The following is a 27,278-nucleotide window of genomic DNA, read 5'->3' on the forward strand; positions in this document are numbered from 1 at the left end:
TGAGAAGACAGGAAGCAAGTGGAGTGCCACGGAGGGCAACGGGACCCTCTCAGGCCCTGTGCTTCAGCAGCGTTGTAACGGCCCGATGCTGCATGCTGGAATAGTCTGTGGAAACTGGAGGCTCACAAGTGCACACATTCTCTTTGGTCTTTAGAAAATGGAAGTGGAAAAGCTGACTCAGTTATGACTGAGTTTTCATGAAGAATTTTAAAACATTTTAACACACTCTTGAAGTTAAGAATCTGAACATGATTGGGGTAAGGAAAATAGCATAAAATACTATTTATAAATAACTTTTAACACACTTATCTCACCATCGGGCTTGACTAGCTCAGACATGCTCTGCACACCTGGTCACCCGAGAATAAAGAAACACAGACACTCATTTTTCAAGGTATTTCTTTTGTAAAGGAGCCAGATTTGGCAACTAGACTGAAAATCTTCCAAAATTCTGTACAAATGTGTAATATACAAATATACATAAGGCTTTTGCCAAGAAAAGACAGCACAACAAATGACAGAGGCGGCTTTGGTGTCACATACCACCTAGGGCATCTCAACACCCCCTAGGAGTGTGAGGGGCTGACAGACCATGACATGGGCTACACACGTAAAACACACTACATTACACTATGTACACTGAAGTATAAAAGACCCACTGTCCCCTTGGCCAGCTCACAAGCCCTCTGGCAGGAAGGAAGGCCATTCACCAGACAGTCCATATAAGGAGAACTCCTATTAAGTGGGAGAACCTTGTAGAATGGAGTGGTTCGCCCTAAAAACTATTAACAGCACAAGGCATGCCCTTAAAGAGACAGGTGTTAAGAGTGAATTCAGGAGATGGACCACTCCTTGTGCTCCGAGGAGCTCCTTGTCATCTTTCCCTCCCTCCCTCTCTCTCTGAGCCTCACTCCATCTCAGTGAACCGAGCAAACATGGCCTTCCGGACAGCATCTTTGTAGGAATCTGCACCCGACAGTCCGTATGCGCTGCCTTTGGCTCCCAGGCCAGCTCCTTTTAGCCGGACTTGAGCCTAGGGGAACAAAATTTCTGTCAGCAGCTGGCAGGGAGGGTGTGGACTGCTCTAACACCTGCTCATCCGGGTGACTCCCAACCAGAACCACCCACCAGGGACAGGAGGAAGGAAGTTGGGAGACCCAGGGTAGGTTTAAGGACTGAAGAAATAAAATGCACTAAGGAAGACAGGCAGAGAGAGAGACACATCCCCCAACCTTGTCTCCCAGTGCCTCCTCAGCAAGCTTCTGTGCCTAGTGAGGGCCCCAGAGCACTCCACAGAAGCCTAGAAAGGCCTGGTAATTACGGGCACGGATCATAGCAGGACAGTCCGATGTCAGAACTTACTTGCACGAGACCAACATGTTCTGGCTGTTAACAGTCTGACCTAAGCTGTGCTGCCAGGTCTGAGAGGGATTGATCACTGGTGATGCTCTGGTCCAGAAGCCCAGTGGGTGGGACTTCTGACCCTGAGGCCGTATCTCAATCTGAGCTCTGACCAACTAAAGGATTTCTTATCATGGATAAAAATCCTACTAAATCATAGTTTATTTTTTACATGACCAAGATCACTTAGAAATTAAAGCATAGTACACCTTTAAAAAAAATCCAATCTAAGCTACGTGGATCTGAGTTGGTGTTAAGAGACAACTTCTGGGGGCGCCTGGGTGGCTGAGTGGGTTAAAGCCTCTGCCTCTGGCTCAGGTCATGATCCCAGGGTCCTGGGATCAAGTCCCACATCGGGCTCTCTGCTCGGCAGGGAGCCTGCTTCCCTTCCTCTCTCTATGCCTGCTCTCTGCCTACTTGTGATCTTTGTCTGTCAAATAAATAAATAAAATCTTAAAAAAAAAAATAAGAGACTATTTCTAAAAAAGGACATATACACTTCTCAGAAGATGGCTTTTACCCAAAGATAGCAAAAGACCAGAAAAATCAAGTAGGGTACGACTCCCATTCCTCTCAACTGACATCATAAAGGAGGTTGGTGACCTAAGGGCAACCTGCAGGGAGCAAGACTCCCACAGGCTGGTGGCGCGGCCCGAAGAGACATGAACCCATCCCTGGGCCCTGGGCTATGTGGGTGCTTCCAGCTGTCTCCTCACTAGAATAAGCTGGCAAACCGCCGAAGCCCACTCTCACTGCTTACCTCGATGGGGGCTGTGATGCCTTGACACTTCCGTCCCAAACCGGAGCCTTCCCGCCAACCCATGGCCTGCAGCATCTTGTTGCCAATGTTACTGTGGTCAATGCCGTCTTTGGTGGGCTGCTCGTAATTCCTGCCAGTGGCAAACACACAGTTACTTACAACAGCCAGAGCCCCAGCTAATGAAGTGGAAAAGGTGCACAACACGTACACAGTGCCAGCATCAAACTGCTTTTTGCGCTTGGGCTCTGGAGGTTCCGGAATGCCATACTTCTCCCGCCTTTCTGCGGCTCGATCTCGGTATTTCATCTGTGTGGGAGAACAAATGATGCTAGAGACATTCAGACTGGAATCTGTAACAGGCTAACGCACTCAGACTTCATGATCACCACCCTCAAGGACTTTCCTCATCTGGAGTTTGGCCTCTTAAGATGGTCTGAGATACCAAACATGCTTGTTTCCCTCACTGCGCTCAGTCCGATCTACTGTGTGTGGGGCCTGGGGCAGAGTTACACCTGCACCAAGGAGTTTTACTTAATTAGCCACTGTTTGTCAAGCCCTTGGACAGGGCTGCCTGGCCATGAGTGCAGCCTAGAGGAAGGCAGAGCTGCCGTTCCTCTCCCCACTTGGGACAGGCCGATCTCCAGGGACAGACGGCACCAAGGTGGCGTCCAGAGACCTGCTCATCAGTCCCTGGGGAGCGGCACCATAAACAGTGGAAAAGAACAGGAAAGCTGAAGCCCTAACTACTGACAGTGTGAACTACAGAATGATCGTGGGGTGAGAAATTTCAAGTAACTCTGCCCACTGGCTCATTTCTAACCCATTGGCCTCTATTTGTATTTTAAACCCGGTTGGCCCTCAACCTGCCTCATGAACGATCCAATGCTTCTCCATTATTGGCCTCACTTTTGCTGCCTTCACCCCAAACCCTGCCCTGCCCTGCCCGCTGCTTCCGTCCATATCCCTCCAGTAGTCTTATGCCCTGATGTCTCCTGGGCTTAATAGGAAGCCTCCCTCACCGCAGGCCAAACAAGATTGCGTTCTCCTTACTAAAACCCAGTGTACCTCACCAGCAAGCACTCGGCATTCAGTACCTGTGAGCAAAGCTCACAACCTACAGAGCCCCCAGGTACGGGCTACATGAGCCACAATGCCCAGGTGACAATATGTGACAAATCCTATCTTGCCCCTGAGACCTGGAACTATGTGCTACAAATAAAAGCTAAAGGGAGATACAAGACACTCCTTCCAGTGGCACAGTGACGCTCATTCACCTCTCTCTCCCTCAGCTCCAAGGCTTCCAGCTCCTGCTCACTCAGCCGGGATCGTCGGTAGATATCCATGTTTTGCTGTACAAGAGATTTGACAGACATCGTAATTCAGACCATACTGATCTGCAATGTCTACTTCAATCAATATCTATATTTATTCTGAGAGTCAAAGCCCATTCAGTATACCAAGGCAGGAAAACCAGAGCCTGGTGTATATGGACCCACCATGCTCCTTGCCACTCTTTGATCTGGAACAGACTGTAATAAGAACAGCCTTTTAAAGGCAATCACTCCAGGCAGGGCCTTGCTGAACCTTCACCACAGTCAGGGCACCCACATCACCTCCCCTCCCTGCCTCCGAATGGCTCAGAGAAGCACAGCCACCTTGTGAAGGTCTGAGAGCTGCTGGTGCCTGACCAGGGCATCTCTGTTGGGGAACTGGCGCCGGCAGAGCAGGCAGGCCATCTTCTTCCAGTCGGCTAGCTTCTCCTCCTCGCTCTCGAGTCTCTCCACCAGCTCCTCTTCATTGTCACTATCACCACTGTAAGCAGCAACCAGACCCCTCTGGGGACAAAAGGGTGGGTCATTGGACACACACAGTGAGGAGCCAGGACTATGTAACTAGACAGATTAACAGTGTAATTCCAGATGTGCAAGAGCTCCCACTGCCCCTTGCCATGCTTCAACAGTGAACTGCATTTCATTCAACTGGGCACAACAGTCAAGTCCTTAAGGGCAGGGCCTGCCAGCCTCCTGGGACCCAGGAAAAGTTCTTGGATGGTTGCTTCCAAACAACTATGGATGAGAACCCCAAATAGAACAGATCAGAGTAATGGCCCACACAGACCACTACCTATCAAGTAACACATTTTATTGTCTTAATTTTCTCTTTCCAGATTGTTAAGATGCTCTATTTACAAATGCAATAAAACTCAACTGAGCTTAGGAATTCAGGTTTCATTCAACGCTCCAGCTCACCAGCTCTCACCCAGAAAACAAAGCCTTGGACACACATTGTATGTGCAGGAGCTGCTCTCAATACCCACTGACAGGAGCTTATCCAGTTCTGAGGAGGAATCACAGCCCAGATGAAGCGGAGATTCCCAGTGAGACATGGAGCACAAACGGCACAAACACACCGGCGGTCCTCCCTCACCTTGAGAGGATTCTCCTCGTCTCCATTCCGCACCAGTTCTGGGATGAGCTGCTGCCTTTCGGCCAAGGCTCCCTGGGAAACAGAGAATCAGTCATAAGCCTCAAGTTTTACTTCAGTTCCCAGCTCGAAGTGCAGCCATTCCTGCTATTGTTGTTACCTTTTTCTCAAACAGAGCAAAGCCAGCATCTGCTGCAGCAGACTCTCTCCTTTCTTCTTCCCTCAAGGAATTAACAGGTTGAAAGCTGTTTTTAAAATTTTCTTTCTGCTTGTTTAAACTCTTAGCCCAGCGTTCCATGTCTTTGGCGATCTAATGCCGAACCACCAGGAGAAAACGATACAGGACTTTAGAGAATGGCGTCTGGTGCCACAGTGAGCAGCCAGTAAGAGTCTCACCTCAATCACATGCTTTGCAACCAGCCCGCACGCCCTTACTTCCCACCCACAAATTTCTTCATATGACCACAGTCATGAACGAATATTATGCAAAAGCTTGTGAATCTTCTAGGATATTCTTCCCTCTAAGTATGTACACAGGCAATTGACAATGTATGGTAACCTTAACAAATTACAAAATGCGCTGCGAACTTAATGTAAATAAGACATGTGGCCCCGTTTTTAAAAACATCCAAATAAAACCAACACAGATGCTGCAACTCAAACCAAACCAAAACTAAAACAAAAAAAGCCCAACCACCCAGAGAGAACTGAGGTCAGGGGGTCATGGTCTTTCACCTGCTGGGCTGTTTTGCTCTTGGGTTTCTCCTTCTTTTCCTTCCCCTCTTTTGCAGGAGGTAGACCTGTCTGCTGATGGGAGCTGGAGTCCGCAGCTGGCACATACGTCTCCTTCTCTCCATCCCAGTAAAGGTACTGCTGGGTCAAGGAATTGTAGTAGTACTAGAAACAAAGCACAATTAATACAGACTGTTTTGTACCATTAAAGGATTATTTTGTTAAAAAGTTATGTCAAGGGGTGCCTGGGTGGCTCAGTGGGTTAAAGCCTCTGCCTTTGGCTCAGGTCACGATCCCAGGGTACTGGGATCGAGCCCTGCATCGGGCTTTCTGTTCAGCAAGGAGCCTGCTTCTCCCTCTCTGCCTACTTGTGATCTCTGTCAAATAAATAAATAAGTTAAAAAAAAAAAAAGGTTGTCAAGATTGTTTTGTCAAAAAAAACTAAACACAAACACAAAACATATTGCAGAGCAGTAGTCTTTCCTGCCCAGAGAAGCTGCCGTATGTGTTGGTGTAGTAAGGATGAAGAACCAGCCAGGGAAGAGGTGTGAAACTTCTTGGGCAAAAGCAGAATATGGTTTCTAAAGAGCGTAGTTCCATTAATCTAATCCCTGGGCCTGAAGGGCACCCGAAGAGCCATGTGTCTGACTCCTTTCCAATGACAGACAACTGATACAAAACAGGAGGCCAAAACAGGTGGTTCGGATTTCTTAAAAAGTTTTTTTAATTATTATTTTTAGTAATCTCTGCATCCAGCATGGGACTTGAACTCACAACCCTGAGATCAAGAGTCCATGCTCCTTTGACTGGACCAGCCAGGTGCCCCTTGTTCAGGAGGAGCTTTTAATCACACATCCTCCATGACAACCAGTTAATAGTTCTTCACTGGGTTCAACTGCCCTAAACCCGAACGCAGGCAACCAAACACAGGGTTGTAAAGAGCCAGCTCGGGAGCCTGAAAGGTGGTAAGTGAAGGAACCGACCCTGATACATCTAGGCACCTCAACGGTGGATAGGTAGCTCCTATCTCTCCTCTTCCTTATTCCCTAGTCATTCACTCTACCTGCAGGGACCCATGGGAGATGGTCTGTTATGTCTCTTTTGGGGGAAACTGGCATGGGTCAGACATAGGAGTCACAACAGCTATGGCCACTAAGAACTGCCTGGATAACGGTCAGCCTTCACAAACAAGAGAGGCAGAACCATGCAAGGTTAGCTTGCTCAGGTGGTCCCTCTCCGCTTCACACCTCACTCTCAGAAACCACAAGCTCTCAATGCCAAGTTCCTGTTAAAAGCACTTATTTTATTATTCTATATATATAGCTTCTGGTCATAGGTAATTATTTATTTATGGAGTGTTAAAGCTGCCTTCCCTCTTTAAAATAATATACCACTACCCAAAATAAAACATCACCCCAGAGATCTGCTAATTTCTACCCTCATGAATATATCAGGATGCTAAGTAAAAAAGGCTGGACACAAGAGGTCACATGTTATCTGACTCTTATTTACATGAAATGCTCAGAAGAGGCAAATTTGTAGAGACAGAAAGGAAAGAGCGGTTGCTGAGGTCAAGAGGGACTAAGGAGTGACTGCTAACGGTACAGGGTTTCTTTCTGGGGTGATGAAACGTTTTGAATTACAAACAAACAAACAGCAAGGGGTGCCTGGCTGGCTCAGTTGGTAGAGCATGATCCTGATCTCAGGGTTCTAAGTTCAAGCCCCAAGCTGGGTGTAGAAATTACTTAAAAATAAAACCTAAGGGTGTCTGGGTGGTGGTCTGGGTGGTGCAGTAAGTTAGGCATCCAACTCTTAGTTTCGTCTCAGGTCTGATCTTGGGGTCGTGGAATTGAGCCCCGTGTTTGACTCCATGTTCAGTGGGGAGTTGGCCTGGGTTTCTCTCTTCCTCTCCCTCTGTCCCTCCCTGCTGTGCGTGCATGTGTTTGTGCACGTACTCTCTTACTGAAATAAAGAAATCTTAAAAAAAAAAAAAAAAAATCTGAAGGAGGCGCCTGGGTGGCTCAGTTGGTTAGGCATCTGACTCTTGATCTCAACTCAGGTCTTGATCTCAGGGTCATGAGCTCAAGCCCTGTGCTGGGGTCCACACTGGGTGTGGAGCCTACTTAAGCACCCCCCCCCAAAACAAACAAACAAGCAAACAGTGAACTTTAACTCAATTAAAAAAAAATACACAAGAAATCACGTTTTCACACTCCTATCTAGGTCTTGACAAACACTATCAGCCCACCCATAAATTTTAACTTGACAAAATAATGGTACCAGAAGTCAGACTAGAGGTTACCGAAGAGGGCTGGTACTGACCAGCAAGTGCTCACCTCAGGGCCGGTATACACATGAATGTGCTTACACGGAAACATTCAAACAAATGTACACCTCAGCTTTGTGTATTTTTCTACGTGATCACTATGCATTTTTAACCTTAAACATTAAAATCCTAAAACAGAAATTACATCTTGATGGTTCTGAAGAACTTAAAACTAATGTGGGTCATTTGCTCCTTTGCAGGAGACACTTCCTGTCATGCCTCATAAATGGACCGAGCGAAACAAAGATATTTCTAGTGAAATGGGGGAGGAGAGCGTGCGCTTACCTGTGAGTTGGGGTCATAGTACAGCCCTGTTGTTGGATCGTAGTAATATCCTGAAGACTCGTCATACTGGTAGGTGGATGTGTCAGGTACTGCTGCAAAAACAAAACCCAGTGCATGGTCATTCCAGGTGAGGAACGCGCTTTCCTTCAACCTCTAAGCCACTGAGATGCGGCAGGCCTTAATGGCTGTCTTCTCTCATATCCCCAAGTGTCCCTCTTGGCCCCCACAAAGGGAGAGGAACTCTTACTAGACACAGACAACAACTAGGACCTTCCAACTGTCAACGCCCCATGAGGTTTGGCTTACCATATTTGGTACCAGGAACTACACCAGTGGGGGAAGCGGCTGGGGCCTGTGTACTTGTGCTAGTGCTAGGCTGTGCTTCCTCAGTCTGGAAAGAACAGCAGCTTCAATATAATTTCAACTGTAAAGCCTCTTAAGAGAACTAAATCACTGCAATCATCCAGGTGGAAGGGCTCCCCGGACAGACACACTGCAGCAATGATCTAAGGCAATCCTTGAACAAAACACATGCTGACAACTTTCTTCCTGAAGGTCAAGTCGAAGCATGCAGAAAGCATACACCCTGTTCGGAATCTTATGCTTTAAATACATACCCCAAATTATTTTATTATCTAATACTACCAGACAGAGAGAAGTACGGTTGGAATGTCTGTGTACTATTCAATCCTGGCTCACACAGCAGGAAAGGATAATACTTGGACAGCAAAACAAAGTTTTCCCCACAGTCACCAGTTCTGTATTTAGGACGACAGGATTACCGGAGAGCTGGGTGGATTGGAGGTCTGATTGTACAGCTGGGGACTCTGGGACACTACGGCCGATGAGGTGGTGGTCACTGCTGTGCCTGATGGTAAACACAGGGGTTAGCAAGGGCCAGGGCACTGAACTCCAAGCCACACATTTTTATCTGTACTGCCCAACCTAGCCTTCTGTCTTTGTCAGTTTTTTATTTTTTTTTTTAAAGATTTACTGATTTTTAGAGGGAGAACTTGGTGGGAAGGGGCGGAGGGGAGGGAGAAGGAGTTTCAAGCATAGGCCCAGCTATGCGTGGATCCCGAAGCAGGTGCGATCACATGAGATTGAGATCATAACCTGAGCCAAAACCAAGAACCAGTCACTTAACTGTGCTACCCAGACGCCCCATGTAAGAGTCAGTTCTTAGTAACCTAATTCCTATTAAACATCCTGGAACCATACAACATTATCATTTTTATAATCCTACTAGACAGCTACACACAAAACTAAATTTTCTGCATGATGGAAAGAAGAAGAGAAGAATCCCTAACTGGTCTGGGCTTCAGAAAAGATTTAACTCTAAGGCTTTAATAATTAAAAAAAAAAAACCCAAAGCAAACGCTTCTTACAATGAGCCATCTGATTGATGTCTGGGCACCAGACTATAGGACCATACCCTCTGCTCACACAAACCTACGTGGGCACCCAACGATTCCAAATGCCGCAGCCAAAGGAGATACAAGCTGAATTCTGAGAACAAACACTCATCACAGCACAGTCTCTAAAAGGCTATTATCCATTCCTGATCTTGCCCAGAACCTTCGGCACAAGGTGACAACCCTGAAAGTGCACCCTCGGATGCGCCCTATCTCCTAAACCACAGCCGTTTAAACAAAAGCTATAACAGAGATGAAGTTTACTACCTGATGCAGATGATGCATCAGATTCCAATCCTCCAGCTTGCTGCTGATAAAACTGTTGGTAATCCTGTGAGTACTGAAGAAAAGTCCACTGTTAAAGCTGCTATTCTCAGACATGCTCTGGACAGGAGACGTTGGAGGCTGGTTCAGTCTGCCTACCTGAGCATACTGGGCGTAGCCATCCTGGCCTGGCTGCAGGTAACCGTAGTCAACAGCGCCTCCTTCGCCACTCTGAGACTACAAAATGTCAAAAGAGGACACACAGGTGAGGTCAGTGGACATCAAAGAAAGAAGCCAGGAAGCACTCCCTAAAATTGCCCTTGGAGAGCTCCTAAGACACCAGAGGAAAGCTCCCTTCTGCGACTTTGGGCACCACCACACTACTTGGAAAAAAAAAATCCTCCACCTTACCTGGGTGGATGACCACTGAGCAGCAGCAATGGCCGTACTAGCCACAGAGAAGGCGCTGACCCGGTTACCATCTGGCAGCACCAAGTCTCTGAAACCACAAAAACCCAAGCATGTGGCTCCCAATCTGTCCCCCCACACCGCTAGGGATGAGCAATTCACTCTAGCCTTTGTTGGGAGCTCTCGAGTGCCAGAAAGGCCTCATTTCAGAGCAGGAAGTGGTCCCCACAGGCAATGCCTCACTGGGTAAATGCCTCTGTAACATCACTGCTGTAGTCTGTATCCTGCCATCTAGTAAGGTGTCTGTGGGATGAGTAATCATACTACGAACAGGAAATTTACATCTCTAGACTGAAGCTCACTCTATACAAAGCTGTTAGCACGCTGTTCTGGAAAGAATTATTTCCAGATGGGTTTACACTATCCTGAAGCTGTTTGCACAGCACATATTCTCAACCCATCTGTCATGTGTGCCTCTGTCCTGCTCTGAGGTTTTCTGGCAACTGTTTTTTCAGGACAGGAGGGCATATGCTGTAAGAAAAGACAGACAACTGTCTCCCTCCCGACCTCAGCAACCAGGGAGGATTGTGCTTCAGGGTTGAGAACATGGGCTTAAGGTTCAGTCAGCAAAACATCCCTGGGCAAGTGTGCAAGTACAGCAGTTTAAATAAGGACAATAAAGCCACTCACTTTCTGGCACTTTTTGCAAAATCAACCCCAATAGTTTTGCCGTCAATTTTCAAAGGCGGATGGAGACTCTGCAGTATCTGAAGCAGCTGAGAGGCATCCTGAAGAGAATGTCAACAAAGACAGTTGTGTCATGTAATTAAAAATCTCTCCCTATCACCTACCCCATTCAAAGTAGTGCAGGTTTCTATTAAAAAACAAAACAAAACAACTCTACACAGTATTTTTTATGCATATAAAACCTTAAAGAAATAAAAAAATAGCCCTTTCTTCCAGCACATGAAGGTACCCCATATTATTAAAGAAGTAAATGCTAAACCAATCTAAAACAAACAAGAAGAAAAAATTAAGCTGTGGCTCAAACTTCACTTCTGCCAATTATCTACAAGTATACACTATTATTTTTACCACTTATCATATGCAGCCTTGAACTCTGGGTTCCAGGAGCCTTTCACATAGTATTAAAATTAGATGAACCACATTTGCCTCTGAAAGCCCAGTTTCTTTTAAAAGCAAAGATTCAGTGAGCACCTCACCATTGCAGAAGACAGCTGCACAAATGCGAAGCCTCTGTTCTGCTGGGTTTGTTTGTCTTTTATGAGGCGAATGTTATTGACAGCTAACGACGCGTAGGGTGACAGTGCTGTCATGATGGAATCCACCACAGTGTGCGGGGCTATGTTTCGAAGGATGATTGCTGGTGGTGAAAGAGACAAATGGCATGTATGTGCATTCCCACCACCAGTGCTTTCCAAGGCAGGCTCAAGGACAAACACAAATCCATTCTGGGAGATTTCTAGCATATTTTGCACTTTGACATGAAGAAGACTCTAAAAACCAATCTTTTACGGGACAAACTGAAGCCATCACTATTCATTAAAAAAGGGTAAGAGAACAAAAACTTCCAACTGAGGTCAGCTTCTACCACAAAGGCCAAAAGGGCATAGTGGGACTTACTATCACAGTAGTAATCCACAGACTGAACAGATTCTGTGGTTCCAGGGGGCACTTCCTGTTCAGAGTCTAGAAGGGAAGGAGACAGGGAGACTCAGTAACTTAAGACGAACAAAAAATAAACCAGTGTATTTTTAGTAAAGAAATACATTCAAACCCCAAGTTTCAATTGTAAGTAAATGTAACACTCATTTTTTAAAGAAACATCCGTGGCTACAATAAAACATGATTCGTTTTGACGTGATAAATGTGGAATGCAGAAACTAGGCCAGTGGAGGACTGACATTACCTCAGTACTAAAGAAAAGCAGACGCAGAATGCAAACCAGGTGAGCAGGCTTAATTTTGGAAAATAGAAGCCTCTGCACCCACAATCATCAGAAGCATCTACCCAATGTAAGGTAAGAAAGTATAAGAAAAATATATGAATTATTTGTTGAAATGCCCTACAATCTATACTTTTCTTCAGGTTCGCAGACATTTCAACTAGTCAGGTTTTTAGTGTTTATTCCAAACAGCTGAGTGTGGGCTTACCAAACTTGTCCGCTCCACATCGGAAGCATTTTAGTCTTTTCCTGAAATTGTTAAGGCAGCACTGGAAGAAAAAAGTTTTCTCTGTAATTATTTCTCATACCAGGCTAGGCTTACTATTAATTAAGTGGGTTAGAGCAATAGGGCCATGGACAAGTCCCAGTAAGCAAATAAAAAAGCAGAGAGTGATACCGTGTAACCAAGACAAAGGGGCATTCACCTAAAAATTTAAAATAAAAAATGTTTCACTGTGAAATCTCCCAAGAAAAACAAATCTTGACAGATTCTGAAGTACAATTCTATTTTTATCAAGTTGGGGAAAAGCTTCAGTTCACCCCAAAACCCTACAGCAAACCCTACAGTGGCAAAGTTCTTGTTTTTTTTTTTTTTTTTTTTTTTTTTTAAAGATTTTATTTATTTATTTGAGACAGAGACAGTGAGAGAGAACATGAGCGAGGAGAAGGTCAGAGAGAGAAGCAGACTCCCTGTGGAGCTGGGAGCCCGATGCGGGACTCGATCCCGGGACTCCGGGATCATGACCCGAGCCAAAGGCAGTCGTCCAACCAACTGAGCCACCCAGGCATCCCAAAGTTCTTGTTCTTGTATCAAAAAAGCACTCACTATATCGACCACTCTATATACACAAACACGACATAAATGGAGTATTGTCTAGTTCCCTCCCGGACACACACCACATGCAGGACAAAGAATCCAAGTACTCTCAGAATGTCAATGGCAACACCCCAGCTCAAAATGGTGCACTGGTGGGGCACGTGGGTGGTTCAGCTGGTTAAGCGTCTGACTCTCGGTTTCTGCTCAGGTTGTGATCTCAGGGCTGTGGGATCAAGCCCTGTGTCAGACTCCCTAGTTAGTGTGGAATCTGCTTGAGATTCTGCCCCACCCAGTCACTCACTTCTTGCACGCGTGGTCTCTCAAATCAATCGATCTTTTTTTTTTTAATGTATATTCTTGGTATTTTATTTTTTAATTTTTTAATACCATTTATTTATTTGACAGACAGTGAGCACAAACAGGGGGACCAGCAGTGGGAGGGAGAAGCAGGGAGCCCGATGCGGGGCTCAATTCCAGGACTCTGGGATCAAGACCTGAGCCAAAGGCAGGCACCCAACTGACTGAGCCACCAAAGTGCCCTCAGTGATCAACCTTTACCAAGAAAATAAAAAAAGTGCACTGGTGACAGGACCATATGTTATTTCTTTTATTTCTGTTACTTTTTTTTTTTTTTTTAAGATTTTATTTATTTGACAGAAAGAGATCACAAGTAGGCAGAGAGGCAGGCAGAGAGAGGGGGGGGACGAAGGCTCCCCGCTGAGCAGAGAGCCTGATGCAGGGCTCGATCCCAGAACCCTGAGATCATGACCCAAGCCGAAGGCAGAGGTTTAACCCACCGAGCCACCCATGCGCCCCAAATTTGTTACCTTTTTTTTTTTTTAAAGATTTTATTTATTTGACAGAGGGAGAGAGATCACAAGTAGGCAGAGAGAGAGGGGGAAAGCAGGATCCCTGCTGAGCAGAGAGCCCGATGTAGGGCTCGCTCCCAGGATCCTGGGATCATGACCTGAGCCGAAGGCAGAGGCTTTAACCCACTGAGCCACCCAGGCACCCCTCTGTTACTTTTTAAAGTAAGCCCTATGCTCAACATGGGGCTAGAACTCATAACCCTACCGTCAGAAGTTGCATGCTCTACTGACTCAGCCAGCCAGGTTCCCAACACGACTAACTACAACAGATCTTTCATAACCTGAGCAAGGTCAGAAGGACTTGAATGTAATTAAGAGACTATGCCACAAGTTGAGACCTCCAAAAATCAAGAAACAGTAAAGTGGAACAAACCTAAAGTCCTAATTGAAATACTGAGCTTAGAAGCTGGATCTGAATAAATAAAATTACTAGTGTTCTAGGGACTCTAGTATTTCCAGTATCTACACAGGAGGACCCATAGAAAGTCACAAAGCAGGAAAATATCCCTATGATAAAAGTTGGCTATTGTATACTTTCTAGTTTTCTTGTTCAGACAAAGAAAAAAACAACAAAACTCGAAGGATTTTTGTCTATTTGGTAAGAATACATGCGTACCTTGTTACAAAGCCAATCTTCAAACTTAGGTCTGGGATTGCTATAATGCATCGCAATGTGCTTTCCTTGAATCACCAACTTTTTCTGTAAAAAAAGAAGTAATTAGTTATTCCCATTGTGAGGAACATGTGTCCATTTTCCCAGGGCAGAGCACACTTCGGAAAAATCAGTGCTCTGGAATTAAATGGACAACATACGGGGAGGACCAACCACCGCCACCTATACTCTGCCCATCCAATCCTTCAGATAGGCAGTAAGAGAATGGGATGCGGAGTAAAGGTAAACGGAGTCAGGGAGTGCTGAGAAAGCTGCCAAACTCTAACCGCTGACATGCACCAGGCCGTGTCTCCAGCAGAGACAGAAGTCCTAACATTCAGCATTGCCAGGCTGCCTGAGAGTGACAGTCTATTTCAAAAAGCAGAAGACACAACTCTCCCAGTTCTGAGATTGCCTCCTACTTTATTAGCCTCAGCATGGTGTCCTCGGGCTTCGCTTCACTTTTCCCCCAGTTCCCCGTCTTTATGCAAAGTAAAAGCTTTTCTATTTTCCCTTTCCCCAACTCCTGCGTCAGGATGTGTCCTCTGGGGGACAAGGGGAGGGGAGCTCAGCTTTAAAGGGAATCTTGTTACAACTCTTTCTTTGGAGGGCCTATTCTGAATGCCATCGACTCTAAAGCAGGTAAATGAGATTTCTTCCTGCCAACTGAAACCATGTTATGTCCTAGGTGACGGATGTGTTTTTCCCTGAAATACATGGTACTCTCTTCAAGATGAGTAACCAGGAGCCAATGAAGTTTCTTCAGGGGGGTCGGAAGAGTTCGTAAATGCATTCACCGCCTTTCCCTTCAAGTCAACCATGTGACTAAAAGGGACGCAACTTAGAAAGGTCAAAACTCCAAGCTCAATCAGTCTAGCCAAGAGTATGCCCAGCACCTGCCCCCAAAGAGCCTTCATTTAACAGGAGCACCTTTTCTTTTACTTTTTATGGGGCGGCAAAGAGGGGAGGGAGCGGGGTGCTCTGACACTATCAGAACAGATTTGAGGAGGTGGTTAGATATCCAGATTTTTAAAAGGAGTCTAACCCCTCTAAATATACATACTGTTGAGCAATTTGGTTCTTGCAAATCCTGGAAGAGTTAAGACATGCTGTGAATGTTGTCTCTGCAATATCTAAAGGCAAGACTGCATGTCTGGCCAAGAGGGAAAGAGCTGAAGGGCCATCCACTCACTGTGTTGTACAGAAACAAAAATGAAGCTGGGAGATATGTCAACAGATCATCCCAGTAGGTGAGGTGTGTGCTGAGGGAGACTCCAAACTATCACTGAGTCCCTAATCCTATTGGCCTTTTATTTCTGGAGTGAATTTGAACTGTAATGAAATATTACACATGAACTTAGCTTTGTATACATTAAAATTGTGGAGATTTTTTAATGTCTGTGGGTTTTCATTTCCTTGGAGTTTTAAACTCCCAGGCAAGCCATTCTGATACAGTCACTGCATCAAAAGATGCTGTCATGTCAAGAAAGCAGACTCACATGAAGCCTGTGTGTAGGTTCTGAATTTACTAGGATGGTGTCCATGGTATGAAATGAATGAAGCTCTACTTGTATAAGATCAGGCTGTCACCTCTGGGTTAAGAAAATGAGAGGCTTAAAAAAAAAATCTAACAAATCATTCAATCAAAATGATACCCTCATTAGTGAGTCTTTGTTATAAATGGCCATATATTACCGAAGAATATAACTTATTTATGCATGATAAATCATAAAATGCTGCAGAAAAGCAACATAAGGAGTTAAGCAAACTTTCCAGAATGCACTTGGTTAAGGCATTCAATACTGTGGAGTTCTGGTAAAAAATGTTATTTAAGTGCCAAGTACTGAACGTTAACTTGACAAACTGTAGAACACTTCAGTTAATGCTATATCAAAGAACCATCAATGATCTGCTTTGAACGGAATATAAAAGGCATTCTCAGGGAGATTAGAATGTTAATGCCACTTTAACTAGATTAGACAGCAGCAGGACACCAGCTCCCAAGCTAATCTCATCAGACTTATTGTTCATAAATTCCACGAGGTCCTTAAATAGTCCTTGAAGACCCAAAGGAGCAGTTATGCCTCCTGGAGGCTTGTGGTCTCCAAGCAGAAATAAGGAATACCTTCAAAATGCCTGTAGCAAACTTCTACTGTGTTCTCTTCACTGTCAAATCGAGAGTTGGCTATTTTAAGATTACTCTCAATGACATAATGAATAGGAACATAAGCAGCAGTGGAAGAGGGAATGTCAAGATGTTCTGGCACTCACCAAACAGGTATTCAGTGATTAACAAAGCCCTGCCAGGCAGCCATGTTTAAAGGCAGAGCAAATTCTACAGTGCAGTCCTTGCCGCTGTATGTATCCTAATAGTATCAATTTTAATATATACAAAGCTTTTCTTTTAAAAAAAAAATCACTCCTTTGGAACAAACCACTCCTTTAACCTTTTTTTGTTTTGTTTTTTGTATTGTACAGACTTGTTCCATTTTCATGAATATCTAGACTTGGTGAGTGAAGCAACCTGATTGGCTTCCATCCAGCTGGTAGCATCTTGCAAGTGATAAAACTCCACGAAGGCGAAACCACGGCTTACACCTAGAGACAGCATTCAGATATAGACGGGATACTCGTGTTAGTCAGTTCCTTTATAACAGGTGAATCTCTCTCCCACTGCTTCAACACTGCGTGACAAAGCCAATTGGGAAGCAGCTTTACAAATGTGACTTGACTTGGGGATCTTCTTGATACTTTGCCATGGCAAGGAACCAAGCCGCCTGAACTAAGTGCCACTCGATTTGATTCCACGCTTAAAACGTAACCATGCAACCGACTACAAACAGTCAAACAAGGAGTTTATAAATCACTACTTACCGAAGGAAAAAAAAGCCCCTAAAACCAAAGTTTTTAAAAAGGTCCTCAGGTGCTCTCTAATATCATTTTCAAAGAGTCACATTCCTTAGCCATGGCAAACCTTTCATTCTGAATTCATGTGCTTGAAGACTGGGGGAATCAGGATGGTCTTTAGGGGCTGGAGTGGGAATGGGGAAGAGAGCCAGAACAGCCGGAACTAAGCAAGCTCTCACCTGTTTTCCTCTTCATCAACCTCACGTCCGCAGGCTGTGGGCCTTCGAAGGACTCCATCATTTCTCGAATCTGCAGAGTTTTACACATTTATAGTTAAAGCTTCAGCCATAAACTATTCCACACCAAAGAAATTTCAAGGACCAGGAACTGAGACAAATGCTTAATCAACCAAGTTTTTAACTTCTATCACCAAAGTTTAATCATTCTAAAACCATAATAATAATAATAATAATAATAAAATATTTTTCCAAGAAATGAATGTATTTTTACAGCCTCGAAGGCATTATTTATATGCTGCCTGGGAATTTCTTTCAGGTAACAACTATTTATGTTATGAAAAACAGTCTCACAGGGGTGCCTGATGGCTCAGTGTTAAGCATCTGACTCCTGATTTCAGTTCAGGTCATGAGACTGAGTGAGCCCTGTGTTGGGCTCTGTACTTGGTGGGGAGTCAATCAATACTTGTGGTGCTTCCAAGTCATTTGCGGACATATGCAGAGGGAAAGCTTTGAGTTGCTTGATGCACAACGTCTGAGACCGAGGCAATGCTTTGCCTTGTTTCAGTTTTGTTTCGTTTTTGTTTTTTTTGAGAGATCGTATTTATTTGACAGACAGAGATCACAAGCAGGCAGAGAGAGAGGAAGGGAAGCAGGTCCCCTGCTGAGCAGAGAGCCAGAAGCAGGGCTGGATCCCAGGCAGAGGCTTTAACCCACTGAGCCACCCAGGTGCCCTTTGTTTCAGTTTCCATAATGTAAACAAGTGTCCTTTTCAGTCTTATTTACTGGCAAGTTTTTCATTTTCATTACTTTTTGTTAGTGATTTCACTACTATTATTTTTAAATAAGCTCTATGTCCAACACAGGGCTTGGATTCATGGCCTGTAGATCAAGAGCTGATTGCTCTTGATCTTTTTTTTTTTTAAAGATTTTATTTATTTGACAGACAGAGATCACAAGTAGGCAGAGAGGCAGGCAGAGAGAGAGGGAAGCAGGCTCCCCGCTGAGCAGAGAGCCCGATGCGGGACTCGATCCCAGGACCCTAAGATCATGACCTGAGCCGAAGGCAGCAGCTTAACCCACTGAGCCACCCAGGCGCCCCTGATTGCTCTTGCTCTTGATTGATCTTGAGCTAGCCAGGCACCCCAGTCATTTCTCTATTTAAAATGGCTCTCCAAGTGCAGTGTTGAAGTTCTATCTAGTGTTCCTAAGCACAAGGAGGCTGTGATGTCCCCCAGAGAGAAAATACATATTGTTGGATAAGCTTCATTCAGAAATGAGTTATAATGTTGCTGTATGTGAGTTCAAGGTTAATGAATCAACACTATATACTAAATAAGGCATCTCTAAGCCAAAATGCACCTAAAACAAGGTTATGTATTGATCTGCAGATGAAAATGGTTGTGACCAGAGGCTCACAGGAACCGAACTTTGTTTTTTTCCTAGGAGTGATGGCTCAATATTCAGTATTCTATTTGCAGTGGCTTTACAGACCATAACCACCACCAATAAAAACAATTAACTATGTCTATTTTTCTCCACAGAGTAGGAGAAGTTCTACACTGAGCCAGACCCCATCATGTGACTCAGGTCTATGCTTAGTAACATAGTAACTGAAAAGTTAGTCATCAGAGTAACTAAAGACAGTTACTATAAAAGTAGTGTAACAGTAGCACATATAGTAACATAGTAACTAAATACAGTACCTCTAAGAGTTCCCCTATCAGTGGGAGGGTTAAACTAAAAAAACTCAAACAATGAATAGGATAAACTGAAGTTCAGGAGATTAAATACTATATAAAATTTTAAAATGTTTTAAGGACCTCAACAAGTAAATTTGCTTAGAATACTGCACAATTTGGGAAACTCAGAAATTCTGTTTTGAAAACCAGCCTTCTTATGATTGGTACTTTTATTTCCCTGAAGAAGCCTAAAATACAAAAGCATTAAATCTTATTTCACTGCCAGGAGGGAGGCCCCCAAAAGTCTGCAAGGGCACTGCTTCCCTATGCCATGCACTTCCTCTGCAAACTCCCAGGGCCTAGGCCAGCAGACTACATAAGGGAACAACCTGTTTAACAAGCAAACTTTCTTGAATTGACTTCTCCTGTAGGAATTCCTGCATCTCCTATTCCACATGCCCACTGCTGTCCCTACCTGAGGTCAGCTGTTTTCCCTGTCCTCCCACTACCGCTCTTTCCCTCCAACATTCTAAGCTGTTCAATTCTTTTACTACTGGACAAAGCCCTAAGTAACTCCTTTTATACTTATCTGGGCTCTGAATGACCCTAGCACATGGATTCAACAGCACTTTCCCACCTACCTCTCTCTTGTCAAAAGCCTTTAAATTCAACTGAATGAACCTGGTTGATAGGCCCTGTCTATATTCAGTATGTTTCTATTCCCAAGTTTGCTTGTGTGATCCCACTGCCTGGAGGGTCAGTCTACCACACCTTTCCCCTAGTTCTCCAAACATTTCTATCCCTTAAAAATCAGCTCAACTAAGATCTCCCTAGAACCAGTCTTTACCCTCCACTAGTAAAAACGTCCCTTAAAGCTTCCAGACAGTCCTTTTTTAAAAAGTAATCTCTATTCCCAAGGTGGGGTTTGAACTTACAACCCCAACATCAAGAGTGGCATGCTCTACCAACTGAGCCAGTAAGCGCCCCCCACCCCTTTCCCCAGAGACATTCTGCAGAACCTCTTTCAATACCAATTCACACAGTAGATCAGGAAGGCCTCACATGATGAAGCCTTCAAGCAGAAAAAGGCACACTGGTAGAATGACAAACATGTCCTAAGTGGCTACAGGGGAGGGAGGCAAGAGATGGATGTAGCTGGAAGAAGTGGGTGAGGGCCAGAGATGAGATTGGCATTGGAAATGAGATAGGGCCCAGTATACCAAGCCACTAGCTGGCCAGTCTGAGGTGTGGGGAGTCAGGGAATGGCCTCCTTTTTGACAGGCTTACAGGTTTCAGATGGATAGTACACATTTAGTCAAATCAAAGGGTAACCGGATCATGAAGAAAATGTTTTTACTGATACATCCTCACAAAGTAAGTAACCAGTTAAATAAAAATGTACTGATTACCTTCTACGGGCTATTGAAGGAAAAAGATCTGCTCCCTGTAGTTAAGGAATTTTTTTTTTTTTTAAAGATTTTATTTATTTGACAGACAGAGATCACAAGTAGGCAGAGAGGCAGGCAGAGAGAGAGAGAGAGAGAGAGGAGGAAGCAAGCTCCCTGCAGAGCAGAGAGCCCAACGTGGGGCTCAATCCCAGGACCCTGGGATCATGACCTGAGCTGAAGGCAGAGGCTTTAACCCACTGAGCCACCCAGGCGCCCCAGAAATTTTTTTTTTTTTTTTAAGATTTTATTTACTAGAAAGACGGAGATCACAAACAGGCAGAGAAGCAGGCAGAGATAGAGGAGGAAGAAGGCTCCCTGCTGAACAGAGAACCCGATGCTCGGCTTGATCCCAGGACTCGGTGATCATGACCTGAGCCGAAGGCAGAGGCTTTAACCCACTGAGCCACCCAGGCGCCCCTAGTTAAGGGATTTCCGAAAACTCAACTCTGTGTTGAACTTCAAAGCCTAAATGCTAATGATAATTTACCTCTGAACCAAGCTGAAAAGATCTCCATCCTAAAGACAGAAATGTATTTCACTGCCTGAGATGTTAACTTGAGATAAAACAACAGTGAGAAGATGGTAGAAGCCCCAAATCTGCTGTGCCCACTGGACTGCTCATTAGAACTGCTGTTTCCCCTTACATCGCTCTCCGTGATGGTGATGGGAAGGCCTCGCAGCATGATGGTCTTACTCTCCCTCTCATCACTGATATCATGTCTGTAGTCATGCTCGCCATAGTCACCATCTGAATGGTAGCCGTCTTCGGATCGGTCACTATTCCTTCTTTCACGTTCTCTCTGATTTACAATAAACAAAATGACAATTAAAATAACACTGGGTTTAGACCCTTTGAGTAGAGGCCCTCTACTCCTAGGAATTTATCTCCAGGAACAACGGAGAGGGTAAGGGAACTCCATGATGATGTTCACTGTACTGTTTTCAAACTGGTGGCCAGGGGGTGGAGCTGGAGGTGGGGCTGGGGGAAAAGGGCCATAACCATTTAGTCGAGGAAGAATGGTTTAACAACTCACTGTACAGTATACTATCACACAATATGTATTATAATATGAAGATTATATGCATGGAAAAAGTAAAAAACCCTGCAAAAATACATGGGAAGCATAATTAGTTCTAAACAACAAAGCTATATTCACATATAAAAAGGAATGAGAAATGACTATGCTGACTAAAACTACAACTTTTAGAAGCAGCAGCTCAGACCCAGGGTTGGTATATTATTATACTCCAATTGCCTCGTCTTTAAAATGGGAAGACACCTACCATAATGGATTAATTAAGTTCACATAAGTCAGGTGCTCAAAAGAGTGCCTGGTATATGATAAGCCCTATGTAAACCCTGGCCAATATTTCTATTACCATCGGCTCAGTTTGTCTTTGAGGATTAGAGTTACCTCAACAGATTTTAGAATAACAGAGGGTTTGAATACAATACTCAAGAGGAGCGTTCCACACTTGATATACTTATTACATTTCCAGAATCTTAGAGGCTTTATGCATCAATTCATAACTTTAACTACACCACACCAGTTGCTGACCACTCACCTCTGGGCTGTCATAGTCTCGGTAGTCGTCATATCTGTCGCCCCTCCGATCATCACTAGATCTTTTGTAATCTGAGTCCCTCCGCCTGCTTCTGGATTCACGTTCATCCCGGTCATCCCTGTCTATGATGGAACCGTATCTTCCACTACGCTCTGTTCTACTCACTCTGCCAGGGAAATAATTTTCATTTACTCTAAGTTAAATCACACTTCATACCTTTACAAAACACAGTTGAAGAACATCTCCCCCCTCCCACTCAGTGTATAAGATATCCAAATAGTTTGACATATCCCTTAAAACTTATCACCAAACTCCAGTTTATAAACACTAGGAAAACATCTATATCCCTGAAGGCAGAGATAATTTTCAGGAAATCATGCTATATCTAATGATATGACTATCACATGTTTGGGCTTAATATATATATATTTTTTAAAGGTCAGGCTGTCCAAGTTTATCCCATGTATTCCAAAGACTGTAGTCTACACATATCACCCCTTTTATCCCTGATGCAGATCTTGGTGATCAAAAATAGGAAGAGAGCAATTTTTAGCATTTCACCCAATTTCAAAGGAGAGTGTGTTCTGACTCATCTACTCTCAAAGGTATCACACTACTGGGAAACGGACCAAATAACCTGGATGAGTTAAATTAATTTTTTTTCTTCATCAAGCAGTTAACCAAATTCTTTTGTTAGACATAATCAGCACAAGCAGACAATAGCATTTCCTGTAACATCTGGTTTACTTTTGGTTACTGGATAGCACTGGGCCTCACAGGAAAGTCTAGTAACAAGAGCATAAACCCATTTGACTACAGATACAGTTCTTCGATAAATTGTTTACCAGGTTCATAAAACTTCTGTGTAAAGAGAAGACAAAGGAATGGCTTAGAAGGGCCTCATTTAGAGTATACAAATTTATCAAAAAGACACCAATGAAACAAGTAGTTTAGGACTACTTCTTAATGTGAAGTATGAGGATGAGAAACCTAAAAGGGCAAATGTTAATTTAATAAGTTACTTGGAACCTCAGACTGCTAACACAGCATTAAAATAATGACATCGTGTGACATGAGCATCTCCTGAGTCTCTCTGGGCCATCAATTTGATCTACCCCTAGGACAAGATGCAACACTAAGTAGGAAGGTGGCTGGAAAAGGTTGTGTATGTAAACCAAATAGTCTGAGTGGAAGGATCCACATGACATGGCAGCCAAATGCTCTCATCTTAATTCTCCACTAATTCTTTAGTAACTTTTCACTGACTTTCCATGTAACCAACAGAAAGGTCCAAAACTTCTATAAATCTGGATAATCTTACCACAGAAGCGACAAGCAGCAGCAGCAACATTCACTGACTGCTTGCTCCAGCCAGCTACTGGGTAAAGTGGCAGACTTGTATGACATCTCCTGGCTTCTGCATAGGCTGTTTTCCACACTGGGAACCTTCAGTGACCCACTCCCTCCTTTGCCTAATTCTTACTTACCTTATAGAGTATTTTCTCCAGGAAGCGTTCCAGTATGTTTCCAGGAAAACACATGCTTCCTATGTGTTCTAACAGCACCCCCTGACTTCTATTACATAGCATAGTTCACACAGTACTTCACTTCTCTCACTAAACTGCAAGCTTGTAAGAGCAAGGCTCATGAAGGTATTAACAGCAATGCCTGGCACAAAACAGACACTCAAGTATTTGTTTGATCAACAATTTCTAAAAATCAGTTCACTCTCAATGAAATGTTGAGATCAAAGACATGTATAGTAGTAACTTACCGTTTGTCTGAACCCATTGTCCTACTGAAGATGTAGCACACTGTCCCAAAATATTCAAATTTTGTCTTTTTCTAGGAAACAAGAGAGAGTGGCTGCTGAAAATTTAAGAGATCACTTAAGTCAATCTTCCTATAAGTTAGGATACTACTGAGGTTGTAATTTCATCAACTATTAACAGGGATTATCTAAGGTGGGAGCAGGTAGGTGGGGGAGGGAGATCAACTGTCAACATAAGAATCATTTGTTAAAAATAAGCATAGCAGGAAGATGAAGCTACTTTAAAATATCAGATTCCCTATTCAATAACAAACTCATAAAAGGATGCAAGCAGAAGATTCCTTTCCTTCTCCTACTTTAGGATTACAAAGCAAAAAAGGGCAGAGATCCAATTAGCTCCCTGTGTTCTAATCAAAGCAACTCCAGTGGGGTAGTTGGCCGTGAAAACATTGATCAAAGCGTCTCTATTAACACAAGGAGCAACATACAATTCAAAATCTTCTGATGAAAAGTTTATATCATTTAGAAGCCGGGATGCTCCGCTGATTGAAATCTACTCTATTTATAACGCAACGGCTGACCTAAGCTATTTCAATGAGACAAGAGCAAAGCTCCACACGACTTAATTCCTCAGTAACAATAACCACCACGAACCCTTGAGGCTGCCAGCTGGGCCCCGCAGCGCCCCGGCGGTGATAAAAAACACACAGCTAGACCGCGTTCAATTCGTGCGAGGTCTGAGAAACTAGTTTCAGCCGTCCCTGGCGCCTGCCTGTTCCAGGGGAGGTGCTCAACGAACATTTGCTTTAGTAATAAATGGAAGAGAACCACCTGGGAGAAATAAGGCCTGGGCAAAATCTCTAATGCCGCCCCTCGTCGCCCCGTCAGTGCCTGGACCCACCTCCGTGGGGTGCTGCGGCCGAGATGGCGGCGCCACAGCCTGCGCGACCGACTCGGGCGTCCGGCTTTCCCTTTCTGCCTGCACACACCCCTCCCGGCCCCCAAGAGGCTCCCTGGTCTGCAGATCAGCCTTCACCGAACAACCTTCCGGAGAGGGCGGATTCGGATTCAGATGCAGCAGCTGCGGGGCGATGGCGGCTAGAAACTGCCGGTCGCCCCTGAGGAGTACCCGAGGGACAGGCGACGGCTCCACGTTCAGTTGGGCTGTGAAGTCGGAGACGCGTCCCGGCAGAGGCACAGTAAAGAACCCGAAAGAAGCGGACCTCGGGTGGGGCAGGAGGACGCCCTCTGAAAGCTGACAGCGCAGGCGGCGAGGAGGGGCGCGGCCTTCCAATGCCTCGGGTAGCTTACTCGAGAGATGCGGCAGGGGCTGATCGGCCGCCGCCCGCGGCTGTCAGGGAGACTGCACAAGGCCTGCCTCAAAAGCAAGAGCCGTGCGCCGTTACAAGAGGCTGCCGCACTTACCCCCAGGAGAGACCAAAGTGGCAGAAGTAGCGGTTTTGCGCCCCAGAATATCCAACAGGATACGGCCGCCTCACAAAATGGCGCCTCGGTCGACGGCCGTCTCCTACCCACAGTACCTCGCGCCTGTCCCCTCCCCCACACCACCCGCCTCCCGAGGAGGCATCCAATCCGCGACGGTGTCTGGCTGCGCAAGGACTGCTGGGAAGTGTGGTCGCTAAGGCCTCCTGTCACTCACTACGCCCTGTGTTAATTTCCTGCGTATTTCTTTTTTCTTTTTTTTCAAAACCAAGGGCGAAGTTGCCAGTCTGCCATTTGCAGACCCTGATTAGAGCTCTTATCTTTATTGGCAATTCTTTGTCTTTGCTACAAAGGCTTTAGAGAGCACAGTTTGCTTTCACTGATATAATGTAGAATATCACGTTTAATCTGGTTTTAAAAGAACTCACGTTAGTTGACTGATTATTATATCTTGACTCCAGATTGTTGGGCTAGACGCTTTACAAATATTTATTTTCATTTTCGTAATCTATGAAGTGGCTATTAAACCCCTTTGCAGGTGAGGAAAACGAAGTTTATGGAAATTAAGAGTTTTTAAAATTATATTTTTGAGTAGCTTCGACACCAAACATGGGGCTGGAACTGATGATTCCTAAGATCAAGAGTGGTATGCTCTACTGAGCCAGCCAGTCGCCTCCAAATTAAGATAATTCCTTTTTTTTTTTTAAATAAGCTTATATGTGTGTATCTTTTAAAGATTTTATTTATTTATTTGACACCGAGAGAGAGAGCACAAGTAGGCAGAGTGGCAGGCAGAGGGAGAGGGAGAAGCAGGCTCTCTGAGCCCGATGTGGGACTTGATCCCAGGACTCTGGGATCATGACCTGAGCTGAAGGCAGACGCTTAATCCACCGAGCCACCCAGGTGCCCAAATTAAGAGCTTGAAGAATGGTCTTCAGAGTGTCATTGTATTGATATTCTCTAGTCTAAGGCAAAGGCTCAGGAGTCATTTTCCAGGGTTAATTTAACAGTACTTGGGACATCTAATAGCATCTCAAAGTTGCAGCCAAAACTCAACCTTATCTCCTTCACAGTCTTCCTCAGCTCAGAAATGGTGACTCCCTACTTCCAGTTACTCAGGACAAAAACCCTGGAGTCATGGAGGACTTTTTTCCTTGTACCCAATCTGTCAGTAAATCCTGTTGACTCTACCTTCAAAATATATCTAGGATCTGTCCACATCTGGCTCCCTAAATTGCTGTTCATCTAGTCAAAGCTAACATCACTGCCCTTGTTTGAAAGACAGTACTTCACACAGAGTTCATGGTTGTGGAACTGGGATTTGAATTAATAAACTTGATTTCAGAGACCATGCCCTCAACTACTAGAATGTAAACTCCAAAAGGGTAGGAATTTATGCCTCTTTAGTTCACTATATGAACTAAATATAATACTATATGCCTGGCACATGGTATGTATACAATAGATATTTGTTGAATACACAAATGAATCCACTAAGAAAGCAAGCTAAACTTTGGGGCAGAAAAAGGCAAGCTTTCTTGGAGAATTAAGAGATATTCTGGACTGGGACTGGTTAGTGAGATGGTGGTACTGCAGTGCCTCCAGTTAGCATAATTTGCCCCCTTGGCATTATTTGTAGATATATTTTTAGTGGAACTGGTTTCTCAGGTCACATATACAGACATGAAAAATTAGACCATGATAAGGCAGAGGGAAGCTATCAGTTATAGAAAACCATACTATACTCCTCTCTTTCTGAGAGATCTATCAAGAATAATGGAATGATGTCAAGGAGTAGATTCCAAACCAGAAGCTTCAAATACACTGGAAAATCTTTTTCTTGGAAAAACATCCAGGAAAAATGTTCTTTAAACATGTTTTAGGGGCACCTGGGTGGCTCAGTGGTTTGGGCTGCTGCCTTCGGCTCGGGTCATGATCTCAGGGTCCTGGGATCGAGCCCCACATC

General features: G+C 44.5%; 1 protein-coding gene across 2 annotated transcripts; it reads right to left on the minus strand.

Moving 5' to 3' along the window:
* Positions 1 to 382: 382 nt before the first annotated feature.
* Positions 383 to 25,421, minus strand: RBM5 (RNA binding motif protein 5). 2 transcript variants are annotated; one of them, XM_004760604.3, is made up of 25 exons: positions 25,295 to 25,421; positions 23,873 to 23,943; positions 22,099 to 22,264; positions 21,177 to 21,332; positions 17,406 to 17,475; positions 16,844 to 16,917; positions 14,284 to 14,367; positions 12,190 to 12,250; positions 11,660 to 11,725; positions 11,239 to 11,399; positions 10,706 to 10,803; positions 10,019 to 10,106; positions 9,767 to 9,844; positions 9,611 to 9,683; positions 8,711 to 8,796; positions 8,235 to 8,319; positions 7,929 to 8,020; positions 5,321 to 5,482; positions 4,746 to 4,895; positions 4,589 to 4,660; positions 3,817 to 3,996; positions 3,436 to 3,510; positions 2,370 to 2,467; positions 2,162 to 2,291; positions 383 to 1,033 (listed from the first exon to the last, which is right to left on the minus strand). In XM_004760604.3, the coding sequence occupies exons 2-25, from the start codon at positions 23,887 to 23,889 to the stop codon at positions 908 to 910; spliced, it is 2,448 nt and encodes an 815-aa protein (XP_004760661.1). In that variant the 5' UTR covers positions 23,890 to 23,943; positions 25,295 to 25,421; the 3' UTR covers positions 383 to 907. The 2 variants fall into 2 exon arrangements, with proteins under 2 accessions (XP_004760661.1, XP_044935568.1); XM_045079633.1 differs by lacking the exons at positions 16,844 to 16,917; positions 22,099 to 22,264; positions 23,873 to 23,943; positions 25,295 to 25,421 and having other exon boundaries at positions 21,177 to 21,248.
* Between the last annotated feature and the right edge of the window lie 1,857 nt (positions 25,422 to 27,278).

This window comes from Mustela putorius, unplaced genomic scaffold, assembly GCF_011764305.1.
Source record: "Mustela putorius furo isolate JIRA1106 unplaced genomic scaffold, ASM1176430v1.1 tig00000095_pilon_pilon_pilon, whole genome shotgun sequence".
Lineage (NCBI taxonomy): Eukaryota > Metazoa > Chordata > Mammalia > Carnivora > Mustelidae > Mustela > Mustela putorius.